This window comes from Debaryomyces fabryi (genome assembly GCF_001447935.2).
Source record: "Debaryomyces fabryi strain CBS 789 chromosome Unknown contig00018, whole genome shotgun sequence".
NCBI lineage: Eukaryota > Fungi > Ascomycota > Pichiomycetes > Serinales > Debaryomycetaceae > Debaryomyces > Debaryomyces fabryi.
The window spans coordinates 40,874-54,202 of NW_015385444.1; the positions used below are offsets into that span (position 1 = coordinate 40,874).

Here is a 13,329-nt window from a genome sequence, read left to right on the forward strand (position 1 = left end):
CAGCAATATATTGCCCTCATTCCACTGTGCCACTTTGTCCGCCTCGAACGCAATTTACGCCCGTAAATAGGTGCGTTTGCTATATAACTTCTACGAAGCTATACAATAGCCGGAATTGGAATACGAATATTTTTCAAAAAATAGAACTACCCAGAAATTATTTTCATTCAACAATGGCCATCATATAATATTTTCTTGTCACTCTATGCCAGCAATGAGACATTAAAAATACCGTTTTTAGTATCAAAATATTGGCAGTTGGAAAATGGGGTGATGCCTGCATATAAATGGGACATAAATCGAAAAGGAGATTGGGTCTATTGGTAGAAATTAGTAGTGAAGACAGGTTAAAAGGTATTAAAATGACAGTTGATTTACATTGTCTTGCTGATGTTTGTATGATTCCGGTATGTAGGGGACAATTATGAAAGTTAATCAGGTTGATTCTACTGTGGATCATTCGTATACTAACATGATAGATCGGGACCAACAGTGCGTCTGTTTCAAATGAAGTTACGATAATTACTAAAATGGCCAGGGAATCTCATCTCGATTGTACGTTGCATAGTGCCGGCACAACAATTGCAGGCCCTTGGAGTGAAGTGATGGAGTTAATTGGACAGATGCATGAAACTTTGCATAAAAATGGGGTAGTAAGGATTCAGAGTGACATAAGAGTTGGTTCTAGAGTGGATAAGAAGCAATCACCTCAGGATAAGATTGATGTGGTTGAATCTAAGTTGAAACAGTTAAATAAAGAATGATCTAGTGGTGCAAAAAATAGTAGAGACTCACCGCATGGTGGTAAGAGTTTTGATAAAGTAACGTGTATGTAAGTAGAAAGAATACACAAGTCGTTAAGGGTCGTTCCATATTAGGAAAATGTAAAAGGACTAGGCATTTTGCCTAGTGTCAAGAATTAAACGATAAAACTCCAAAATCCATAAATAAGTATATAATACATGCTAAAAGAATCAAATAACATACTAGTAGTAGCTACCGGCGTAATTGTCAATTGACTCGGGGGATGATTTAGAATTGTAGCTATGATACAGGTTAAGTGGTGGAGCTGGAGGATGTGACAGCGCGGTAGACGAATTCGATGTGTGAGAAGTATTTGTAGAGGTGGATGTTTGGGAGAAAAACGGCTGGGCATAATGGCGTTCACTGTCGATGTACAGTTGTTGTTCGTTTGCTCTTTCGGTGATCTTTTTCTCCTTGTAGCACTCGTTTACAGTCTCTTCACTCACATTAAAGGATGCTGGGTCTGCCCAAAATAACATTCTTACCGTCTCGCGGCACTCTCTGTCAGAGAACGACTTACCCGTAGCCTTACTCAACTCAGCAGCAATGAACTTCCATTTTTCAATCTCGGCCTCATCCAAAAGCTTTCTCAAGGTCGATTTGTCCTCATCTCCCCACGACGACGAGTTGTTGTTCCCCTGCTGTCCCACAATGACCTGATAACGGTTTCTGGCAGCAAGATAACTGCCCACTCCCGATATTTCGGCGATCTCCACCCATGTCTTACCCTTGCGCTTTAGCTCGACAATTAAATCGTCTTGGCTCTTGGAAAACTTCGACTTACGTCTGGCTCTCTTCTGGTTGAGCAGCAAGTTGATCTCAGGACGAATAGCCACCCGTGACATTGGTGGCACCGGCAACAGCTGCTGGAGTCGCTCTATGAACCCTTCGTACACTACTGGCTGCTCCGGTGCAGCCCGTGTACGAGCTGCCCCGTAGAAACTCGCCGCAACCTGTCCTTGGTCCTGTCCCTGGTGTATTAATAAATAGCTGTTCACTGGTCTCGTTTCGTACATCTGTTGTTGTGTGGGATATACAATTGCTTGGTTCATATATGGTGTTCCACCCACCTGTCCACCCACCTGTCCCCCTAGCTGTCCATTGCCAATTCCTGCTTGTCCTCCAGCCTGGTTTCCTCCCTGCACATACGGTTGTTGCACCACCATCGACGATCCATAGTATCGAGGCTGTTCAAACTCCTTGTATTGGGTTTTTGCTCCCTGTTGCTGAACCAAAACCTGCTGGCCCATCACCTGCTGGCCCATCACCGGTTGTCCCAAAATCTGCAGACCCAACGGCTGACCATCGTGTGTACTTAAATTATATCCCTTAGGTAGTCCAAACGACATTTGTTCACACTTAAAATTGGTGTCGTTGGCTATCTGGTTGTTCATAATATGAAGCGTGAAAATTCGAACTTCTAAAATTTTCTACCTTCTTGAACGTTCGCATTGGGGTACGTTTATTATATATATAGACTTTTGTGTTGATGTCGGTCACAAATATTTTTCTTTTTACGACTCCCGTAATTATTTGATTTACGAGCCCAGAAGAGAACTCCCGCCTGCGGCCCCTCAGAATGTCTTGCTCGATTGGAAGGTAGATGAGTTCTGTACGTGTCATGCATTAAATAATATGATATGGAGAAAGGTTGGGTATTTGATGTGTGTACAGTGTATGTGGATGTATATGGTGGGCAGGTGTGGATATTTGTGGGTATCTAATATAGTTGTTTATCTATTTAGCACAGTAATAATTTTAGCGATATAATAGTAGAGAAATAACATAGGGGTGCGGGCTGGAATGTGACGATTAGGAAGGCGGGAGAATCAGCGTGAGTCTAAGTGAAATATTTGCGGTGAATGATAATCTCACGGAGAGCGTAAGCGACGGCGACGGGTCATTGGTCGATTTGAGGATCGCCGGCGAATGACGGTGGATGGGCTGGGCCTGGGAGAAGGGCCTGGCTAGCCACGTCCGGCAGGCCATACCAGAGGTGCCCGGTTAGGGGCGTTTCCAGGCGTACGCCCAGAGTCGCGGGAGAAGGTCTAGCCTGCCGTATCGAACAATAGTTCGCACCAACTACACAATAGTCGTTTGGAGTACGCTTAGATTGACAGGATCACCTCGACGGCAGCGAGGATGAGGGTCGGTGTGCCGTAACTGTGATGGTGGGTGGTTGGGTCTCTAGTATGGAGTCGTGGCAGCGGGGGCAGTTGAACTATTTCGGAAATGTAATTCAACGAAGTGGTGTGCTAATGTGGCGGCTATATCTTCCAATGCTATTATGAGGTACTAGCACTAATGGGATAAATTCCAGGCCAAAAGAGGTTATTATGAGATGTCTAGCAAAATAAATGTATCAGAAAGCAAAATAAGAGTTACTATAAAATATGTAAGGTACGTAGTGATTCAGGGTAGAGCTACTATGACGCTAATATTATAGCAATATTATGGAGGGATTATGCTAGTGTCAATGTAGAAGAACCGGCCACGCGAATGCCGCAAGGCGTTGTCGGGGAAACCGGAGTATATGGCCTAGTGGTTAGATAACAAGACGAATCCTGGAAGAGAAGAGATCGGGAGTTCGAACCGGATGCATTCATATGGTGGTGATTTTTTCGGGGATCTTCGCACCACAATATGATGTTGTCTCGAGTGTGCTGTCATGTTGGCGTATTGGGCCACAACGGGGTTCAGTGGTCCCCGTTGACTTCTTTTTTGGACGATTGCAGCTCCTCCGTGTCACTACACGTTTAGTCTGTCTCATTCAATCCTACACCTTCACGTAGTCGTTACGGGTCCTGGTACGTATGAAGATGAATGGGCCTTTGCACATCGGTCACGTGCCGCAACCTCTCAGACGGTTCTCTAGTGGCAATCTTAACGTTTAGTTGTTCCTTAGGTAAAGAGGAATAGAATTAACAACAACATGTCAGATAACATGCAGATAGATTCGCCCCCACAAGGGTCGATTGATGAAGGCTTGTACTCGAGACAGTTATATGTCTTGGGCAAAGAAGCTATGATAAAAATGCAAAACGCCAACGTATTAATAATCGGATTGAGAGGATTAGGAATTGAAATCGCCAAAAACGTCGCTTTGGCCGGGGTCAAGTCGTTGAGCTTGTATGATCCTCACCCAGTGGAATTGAGTGATTTGTCAACTCAGTTTTTCTTATCGGAATCTGATTTGGGCAAAACGAGAGCAGAGGCATCTTCGACGAAATTATCAGAGTTGAACCAATACGTTCCGATTTCGATAATCAACGACTTATCTGAGTCGACATTAGCGCTGTTCAAGTGTATTGTTGCCACCGATATCACATTGGAAGAGCAAGTCAGATTGAACAACTTTACTCACCCTAAGGATATTGGATTCATCAGTGCTGACATCAGAGGTTTATTTGGTCAAGTGTTCGTTGACTTCGGTAAAAACTTCAGCGTTATAGACCAAACCGGTGAAGAGCCTCTCACTGGTATCGTGTCCGATATAGATAAAGATGGTACCGTAACCATGTTAGATGATAACAGACACGGCTTGCAAGATGGAGACTTTGTCAAGTTTTCTGAAATCCAAGGTATGGAAAAATTAAATGACGGTTCTCCACATAAGGTTGAAGTGTTAGGTCCATATGCGTTTAAGATTAAAATGAGCGACAGCTACGGTACCTATATCAAGGGTGGTTTGTACCAGCAAGTTAAAGTGCCTAAAATTCTTAACTTCGAACCTTTATCTCAACAATTAAAGAATCCAGAATATGTCATCTCTGACTTTGCCAAATTTGATAGGCCTCCACAATACCATTTAGGTTTCCAAGGTTTGCACGCCTTTCAAACCAGACACCAAGGAAAGTTACCAAGACCTTGTCACGAAGAAGATGCTAACGAGTTATTAAAGTTGGTTTCTGAAATTGCAACCCAAAATCCAGACATCTTGGGTGAAGACTCTGTTAATGAGAAATTAATTAAAGAACTTTCTTATCAAGCAACTGGTGATTTGCCAGGGATGGTTGCCTTGTATGGTGGGTTAATTGCCCAAGAAGTTTTGAAGTGTTGCTCTTCTAAATTTGGTCCTGTCAAGCAATGGTTCTATTTTGATTCTTTGGAATCTTTACCTCCTACTGACAAGTTCCCAAGAAATGCTGAAACTTGTAAGCCATTAGGTACAAGATATGATTCACAAATTGCCGTTTTTGGTAAGCCTTACCAAGAAACTATTTCAAATTTAAAGGTTTTCTTGGTGGGTTCTGGTGCTATTGGTTGTGAAATGTTGAAGAATTGGGCCATGATGGGTTTAGGTTCGGGCCCAGATGGTAAAATTATCATCACCGATATGGATTCAATTGAAAAGTCTAATTTGAACAGACAATTCCTCTTTAGACCAAAGGATGTTGGTAAGAATAAATCAGACGTGGCTGCTACTGCTGTTCAGGCTATGAACCCTGACTTAAAGGGTAAAATCGAGGCAAAATTAGAAAAAGTTGGACAAGATACTGAAAATATTTTCGATGATAATTTCTGGAATAACTTAGATTTTGTCACTAATGCCTTGGATAATGTTGATGCTAGAACTTATGTTGATCGTCGTTGTATTTTCTATAAAAAGCCATTATTAGAATCTGGAACTTTAGGTACTAAGGGTAACACTCAAGTGGTTATTCCTAACTTGACAGAATCTTATTCAAGTTCTCAAGACCCTCCAGAAAAGTCAATTCCATTATGTACATTAAGGTCGTTTCCAAATAAGATCGATCATACCATTGCTTGGGCTAAATCCTTATTCCAAGGTTACTTTGCTGATTCTCCTGAAAGTGTTAATTTATATTTGACGCAATCAAACTATGTTGAACAGACTTTGAAACAAAACCCAGATATCAAAGGTACCTTGGAAAACATTTCTAATTACTTGAATAAGCGTCCTTATACTTTTAATGATTGTATTAAGTGGGCAAGATTGGAATTCGAAAATAAATTCAACCACGAAATCCAGCAATTGTTATATAATTTCCCTAAAGATGCTAAAACCTCAAATGGTGCACCATTTTGGTCTGGTCCTAAAAGAGCACCTGAACCTCTCCAATTTGATATCAATAACACCGATCATCTTAATTTTGTTGTTGGAGGGGCAAATCTATTGGCCTTCATTTACGGTTTGAAAGAGCCTAAGGCTACTTTTGAAGATTATAAAAACGCTTTGGAAGAAATTGAAATTCCTCCATTCACCCCAAAATCAGGCGTTACAATCGCAGCTAACGATGCTGAAGCTGAAGAACAGAGTAACAAATTATCGGGCAGTATTGACGATGATGAAATTAGAAAAATTGCAGCTTCATTGCCTGAACCTTCAACATTAGCTGGTTATAGATTAAATCCAATTGAGTTTGAAAAAGATGATGATACCAATCATCATATTGAATTTATTGCAGCAGCATCTAATTGTAGAGCTTTAAACTATAACATTGAAACTGCTGATGCATCTAAAACTAAATTCATTGCTGGTAAGATTATTCCTGCTATCGCTACTACAACAGCTTTAGTCACCGGTTTAGTCTGTCTCGAATTGTACAAAGTTGTTGGTGGTAAAACCGATATCGAAGAGTATAAGAATGGTTTTATCAATTTGGCATTACCATTTATCGGATTTTCGGAACCGATTAAATCACCTCAAGGTAAATACAACGATAAAACGTTCGACCAAATTTGGGATAGATTTGATATTGAGGGAGATATCACTTTGCAGCAATTGTTGGATCACTTTGAGAAAAATGAAGGGTTGGAAATTTCGATGTTGTCCTACGGTGTTTCATTGTTATATGCTTCATTCTTCCCTCCTAAAAAGGTAAAGGATAGATTAGCTATGAAATTGACTAATCTAATTAAAGAAGTTAGCAAAAAAGATATTCCAAGTCATGTTAAGAATTTGATTTTTGAAGTATGCTGTGATGATAAAGAAGGTGAAGATGTGGAAGTTCCTTATATTTGTGTTAAATTATAATTACAATAAAATGTTTTGCTCTTTCTAATTTTCTTTGAAGTTTATAAATATTTAAAGATACAAATCGCTAATAAAATAAAAATATTATTGTTCAACTAGTAGTTACCTTATATGTATGTATATATTACACATTTTTCAATTTTTAAAAATTCCTTTTTGCCAACTTGACCTATCCTTCCAATACTTTACCCTGTTTTATGTTTATTACTCTATTTGCAATTTTCATCATTTCTAAATTATGAGTTATTAAGATAATAGTTATGTTTTGTGTTGACAAGTTATTTTTCACCAAGTCAATGATCAAGTTAGTGTTATGAGGATCTAAATTAGAGGTACACTCATCCATTATCAATATTTTTGGTTTCCTAATCAATGCCCTTGCTACAGATAACCTTTGCAATTGACCACCAGATATTAAAGAATGTTGACCTTCACCTAGCCGTGTATGTATTCCTTCTGGCAATGAGATTATAAATGGATAAATGTTAGCCAATTTTAAACAATGATCAATTCTAACTGATAATATCTTACTCCTTTCCATTCCATAGACTAAATTGTCATAAATCGTACCTTCAAAGAACTTTGGAACCTGGGTGACAACAGATATTGTATCTCTTAGCCAATCAATATCTAGCTTATTAATATCATAGTTGGTTACAAATATGGATCTATCCGTAACTCTGTATAGCCTCGACAATAATGCGCCAATGGTTGACTTTCCTGAGCCTGATTCTCCGGTGATAGCAACAACTTCGTCTTTATTAACATAGAATGAAAGTTTACTCAAGACTAATTGTGTCGGGTTTCGTGTATTAGGATATTGGAAATCAACATTTTGGAAGCGAATCACTCTATCATCACATAGTTTGTATGGCTTAATACTACCGTCATTTTCAACTCCTGATGGTTTTAGCTTCAAAAGGTTAATAATATAAGTACCTGCTCTCTGTCCTCTTGCAATATCGGGTAATTCGGTTAATAGACTTGCTGCATTGGTCATTGAAAATGAAAGAACTGTTATTACCTGAATCAATTGTGATTGCGAGTATTCTCTTTTCCCAGCTAATTCCATACCATAATATAATATAGTACCTGTAGCCAACGAAGTACATAAATCAGATAATGAAATGCCAAAGCCAGTACACACAGCTCTTAAAGATCCTACTTTGTTGACTTCGTTCAACTTTAGCACAAACTCTTTAAAGAAAAATTTATTTAGATTAAGTGTTTTTATTAATTTTATTCCACTCACAATTTCATGATTATAGTTTTCTAAAATAGAAACCTTTGTTTTGTAGTTATTCTCAGATAATTCTAATACAAATGAGTAAGCATGTGTAATAATTAAAATTAATGGAACGAACGAAACACCAACCAAAGCTAGCTTCCATCCTGTTATTACTGACCATATAACTCCTATTGAAAGCATTGCAATTAGATTGGTAGCAATAATTACAAATTCAGATACCAAGCTTCTTAAATCTCTAGCGTCATTCATTAATAAAGCGGTCAATTCTGATGCTTGAGTAGTTTCTGAGTCAAAATAAGATACCTCTTGCTCATTTAATTTCTTAAAAACTAACTTTCTAAGATTGACAATCCACCTCTCGCTAGCATAAGACATTGTAAACAGTGATAAATAAAGGATTATACCACTTCCTACGGAAATTCCCACAACTATACAAGACCACATTATCAACTCCCTTTTTATATTCATTCCAATAGAAGCGTTAACCATAGTGACTAAAATTTTAGAAAAGCAGTAGGAAAATATAGGACTTGTAGCACCTCCAATTACTGATAAAATTATTCCAAAAATAATCAACGTCTTATTATCAATTGTCTTTTTACAATATTGTAATATTGATAAAACTGATAGTAGCTCCGATGGTCTTCTATCTGTTGTGTAACTTAACTCGGAGCATTTCTCAAGATCTTTCAATACAGCCGGGTTCTTTAGATAATGGTAGGTCATCGAATCATGCTTGGTAGTGCCCGCTTTATATAATCTCGAAGAACATCTACAATTAACATGAGACTTATTATTTAATCCAGATCTATCCTCAAGTATTAAATCCTCATGAGTTAGCTCGAACATATATCCTTTATTCTTAACATTTCCACCTTCCATTAAAATTACATAGTCATCATCACTTATCTGATCAAATTCATGAGTAATTATTATAGTAGTTTTTCCTTTTCTCCAATCTTTGATATTCTTAAGTATTAATTGTTTATGCTTAATGTCCAATGCGCATAAAGCTTCGTCTAAAATCAAAATCGGAGTATCACTTATTCTTGCTCTTGCAATTGCAATCCGTTGCAATTGACCCCCAGATAGGCTGGTCAGAGAAACAACTGTATTAATACCATCACGAGAATCTTCTATTACACTACCTAACAAGGCAAATGTTGCAGCGTCCTCGATTAGCAAATCAGGAATATCACTAAGGGAGACAAATTTATTAACTGTTGCCATACCAATATTATTCCTTATTGATTCATTGAAAATTACTGGATCTTGTTGTACCAACGTAATATTATCCGTAAGCCATTTTGTGCTCAAATTGGAAATATTAAGTCCATCAATTCTAATTATACCACTCTGGGGTTGGTAAAACTTTAATAGCAATTGGGATATCGTAGATTTTCCTGACCCTGATGGCCCTATAATAAAATTCATTTCTTTTGATTTGAATGAAATACTCACATCTTTCAAAACCTTTTCAGGTCTAGACAGATATTTGAAGCTAATATTTTCCAATTCAATTACACCTTCACACAGAGGTGGATAAATACCCGAATCATTGAGACTTTCATTACTTTCAATTGCCTTGGCAATTTTGAATGACGCGGCTTGTGCTTTATTCAAAGTCGCTAATAATATAGAGATTTCTGAAATCTCTGAACCTAACATAAGACATGAACTGAAGCAAGTAAATACATCATTTATTTTTAATTTGCCGATGCTAATCATGTAATTTCCAAACCAAAAGCCTTGCACAAACATCAACAAGGTTAAACATTTTAACATGCCCGTATTACACGCTATAGCATTAGCTAGCTTGTAATATGCACTTGCTGATAGTTCCACAAGTTTATTGAACTTGGCCATTTCATAATACTTTCCATTGAATATTCTTATCTCAGCACCGCAAACTAAAGACCAATCCAATATCTTTGAAGCCTGTGCAGTTAATTCATTCTCCAAATCTGCAGCCTCATAAGTTAATCTACCAAAGAGCCAGCCAAATAACCCCATAAGAGGAGCGCTAGCCATAATTACTAATGTTAAGGACCAAGACAGAACCATCGCAGTAACAAAAAGGGCTATTATTGAAGCTATAGTTTGAACTAATAACCCTACTACCTCTGATGTACCGCACCGTAATTCTTCAATACACCTATTAGTCTGGGAGATTTCTCCCATGAGATTTTCGTTACTTTCAAACCATGCAATATTTTTACTTAACATCAGATTCAACGTTCTGGTTCGTGCCCGAGTAGATTGTTTCTCTCCAAATTTCATCCACGCAATGATCCCTACCCATGTAACAACCATTTTTACGAATCCTATCAACATTATTAATCCACACAACAATCTCACATCCGACATGAAAACATCAAGCTCTGAATACTCATTTTTATAGAAATCGCTTAGCTTACCAAATACCTTGCCATAAATTATGGTCTGCAATGGAATTCCCACAGAAGAAACACACATACAAAGGCATGCCATCAAAATGAATAGAAAATCATTTCTCACGACAAACATAAATATACCATAATGGCATTTTTCGATATCGTCTTGTATCCGCTTCTTGTTTTGGTCTGTTCCATAAGGTTCAAACTTTTTTTCATCAAAATCACTGATGGATTCTGACAAGTAAATTTTGTTATCTTTCGGTGTCATTTTGAGATGTTTGTAAAACAAACGGAATTGAATCTGTTAAGGCATTTGCCTTCATTCATATAACAGCGTAGGTCATTGAAAAGTTTATAAAGATAGCTTGAAAAATTTGTCCTTATTTCAGGTTTATCTTAGAATTTTCCATTTTGAGACTTAACAATAAAATATGTGGTGAGCGTTACTGAGTAGTAGACAATACTACGTTATTACTTGAATCCTGTTTACTACGGTAAGTTATATATAGAATTAATGTATATTAGTTCATTTATATGGGTTGTTTCTATTTAATACAGGCGATGCATACGAATGGGTATTATTATGGTCATGTAACATTATTTGATTGTAGGATTGCGAAGGATGTATTCTATTCATATTAGGAGTATTTCCCGCATAGGTGGTGATGAAGGAATTGGTATTGTTCATTGATGTATCATTTTGATCACGTAGTTGGTTTCTATATTCTAGGAGTAATTTATTTTGTTCTTCAAACTTTTTTTCGTATTCCTTTTGCATCTCCGTAAGTTCTTTCTTTGAAGCATTAGTAAACGCTGAAGAGTTTCTATAGCTTCCCAAAGCTATATTTGTAATGAATAAACTCCCGAATATCATGAAGTTCATAAAGAACAACGATTTCCATGTTATAGGCTTAACAAACCCGTTGACTATATCCGCAAATGTTTCTGCTGTAATTTTCGATTTACCAATTAGCTGGGGGTCTCGATTCATACATTTACTCCACATGGTACAAGCCTTTTCCAAAGCAGGCACCCTCGTCTGGCCATCCTCAATTGAGCACTTATTTCTATAATATTCTCGTGAACAAAGAGAAATTTCTTGAATTGCATCGGAGGTGTACGTTTCAAGCTTGTGGCTTATATCTGATTTTATAGTTCTGATGAATATGAAGAGTAGGTACAATATGGTTCCTATTAATAAAAGATTGAAAAGTAGTTGAAGATATAACGAAAGCACATACGGTATATTTGGATCACTCACAATTTTACTCAAAATACTTGTTTTCTCTTTTGCTTCTGTTGCTGTGTCCTTATTGTCATTATTATTCTCGTTTGTTAAGTCAATCGTACGATCTTCATCATAATTGTTTTTGCTTTTGTTCTTCCGAATTTTCCTCAAATTACTGACGGATTCTTCTTCGCTATAGTCATCAAAATAGTCATTTCGGTACGATAAGACTTCCTTTGTGGGAGAAAATATCACTCGTGCTCCTTTCACAGGATTTATGTCCCCATTCTTAGCTGCAAGCTTCAATTCAGGATGCTTCTTCAATAATGACTCTGTGATTGAGTATTCTTCAAGTTGTCTCCTGGATGAAGATTTGTTACGACCACTTTTTAATATAGAATGCAATTTATCCTGTTTCACATCATTTTTGGAATTTGGAGTTCTTGGATTCGAATTTTTCGTTATTTCATCAAGATCTACTGGAGACAATTCGTTTGCATTCTTTTTGGAATTGATAGGTGTTGAGACCAGCTTTATTTCTGCCCTACTTGTCGATCCACTATTAAACGTAGAGGGGCTCAAAAATGAAAGATTAAACGATGAGGATTCATCAGACATTACGGCTGTTGTTATTTTCTTTGTTTACTAGGATTCTCTCCAGATAAACATTTATGGTCCAACATATCAACAGTCACGTGTTGTTGGTATTAATGTCCTCTTTGTTAGAAGGCATACATTGGCCCTAGTTCTTACCGGTACTATAGAAGCCAATATAGATATTAGAAATGCTATGGATCGGAGTACGAACTTGAAATCCATAATTAATTCTTTCAAATACGATGACGGTAAACCAATTGTGAAGAAGACTGATAAAGTGAGTAAGACAACAAAAGCGAACTTGGAATCAAGTAAACTGAAAGATTATGAAGACCTTCAGCCTTCATTAGATGACAATTTGAAATTATTGTTCATTGGCTTCAATCCAGGTGTCCAATCTTCGATCCAACAACACCATTATGCCCATTTTACAAACTTATTCTGGAAATTATTCAATGAATCAGGCTTACTAATAAATGTGTTGCAATCGTTGAAGACTCCCATAGAGGATGTCGTTAAAGAAGACCCGTTATTAAAGGAGTTAGTAAAGCCCATTTCGGATAAGAAATATAAAACTTTTGTCAAGCCTGTTCATGATTTTGAAATAGTCAAGTATAAAATAGGTTTTACAGATCTTGTATTGAGATGTACCAAGACGGCACAAGAGTTAACCCTCAGTGAAAAACTAGACAATGTTCCCAGGCTATTTAGGGAATTTCAAGAAAGTAGAAGTACATTTATAGTATTCGTTGGTAAGGGAATTTGGGAGATCATAGTAAAGTATATCACTAATTTATTAAAGACAAAGATTAAATTGACGAAAGATAACTTTCATTGGGGAAAGCAGATGCCTGGTGAAGATGTGACATATAACATGATATTGGAAAAGTTAAATGATATGTTTGGCTATAGGCATAATATATATGTCTTTCCCAATACGTCTGGATTGGTTACCAGTTTGAAATACGATGAAAAATTACAGTTGTGGAACGATTTGAGTCAAGAGATACTAAATTCCTAACATGATTACAGTTATATATTATTAGACTTTATTTAC

The 13,329-nt window shown here is 37.3% G+C and overlaps 6 protein-coding genes across 6 annotated transcripts; 3 read left to right on the top strand and 3 right to left on the bottom strand.

Annotated features, from left to right (window-relative positions):
- Window positions 1-530: 530 nt before the first annotated feature.
- ECM15 (Ecm15p) lies at window positions 531-764 on the top strand (the record flags this gene model as incomplete). The annotated part of the gene is made up of 1 exon (XM_015610186.1): window positions 531-764. One exon carries the CDS (start codon window positions 531-533, stop codon window positions 762-764), a length of 234 nt encoding a protein of 77 aa, XP_015468978.1.
- Window positions 765-986: 222 nt separating this feature from the next.
- Window positions 987-2,198, bottom strand: AAF1 (C2H2-type transcription factor AAF1; the record flags this gene model as incomplete). Its single annotated transcript, XM_015610187.1, has 1 exon — window positions 987-2,198. One exon carries the CDS (start codon window positions 2,196-2,198, stop codon window positions 987-989), a length of 1,212 nt encoding a protein of 403 aa, XP_015468979.1.
- Window positions 2,199-3,736: 1,538 nt separating this feature from the next.
- On the top strand, window positions 3,737-6,802 carry UBA1 (E1 ubiquitin-activating protein; the record flags this gene model as incomplete). The annotated part of the gene is made up of 1 exon (XM_015610188.1): window positions 3,737-6,802. One exon carries the CDS (start codon window positions 3,737-3,739, stop codon window positions 6,800-6,802), a length of 3,066 nt encoding a protein of 1,021 aa, XP_015468980.1.
- Window positions 6,803-6,971: 169 nt separating this feature from the next.
- On the bottom strand, window positions 6,972-10,715 carry HST6 (ATP-binding cassette alpha-factor transporter; the record flags this gene model as incomplete). Its single annotated transcript, XM_015610189.1, has 1 exon — window positions 6,972-10,715. One exon carries the CDS (start codon window positions 10,713-10,715, stop codon window positions 6,972-6,974), a length of 3,744 nt encoding a protein of 1,247 aa, XP_015468981.1.
- A 258-nt stretch (window positions 10,716-10,973) lies between these two features.
- AC631_01360 (uncharacterized protein) lies at window positions 10,974-12,293 on the bottom strand (the record flags this gene model as incomplete). The annotated part of the gene is made up of 1 exon (XM_015610190.1): window positions 10,974-12,293. The coding sequence occupies one exon, from the start codon at window positions 12,291-12,293 to the stop codon at window positions 10,974-10,976; it is 1,320 nt and encodes a 439-aa protein (XP_015468982.1).
- A 172-nt stretch (window positions 12,294-12,465) lies between these two features.
- On the top strand, window positions 12,466-13,293 carry AC631_01361 (uncharacterized protein; the record flags this gene model as incomplete). The annotated part of the gene is made up of 1 exon (XM_015610191.1): window positions 12,466-13,293. One exon carries the CDS (start codon window positions 12,466-12,468, stop codon window positions 13,291-13,293), a length of 828 nt encoding a protein of 275 aa, XP_015468983.1.
- Between the last annotated feature and the right edge of the window lie 36 nt (window positions 13,294-13,329).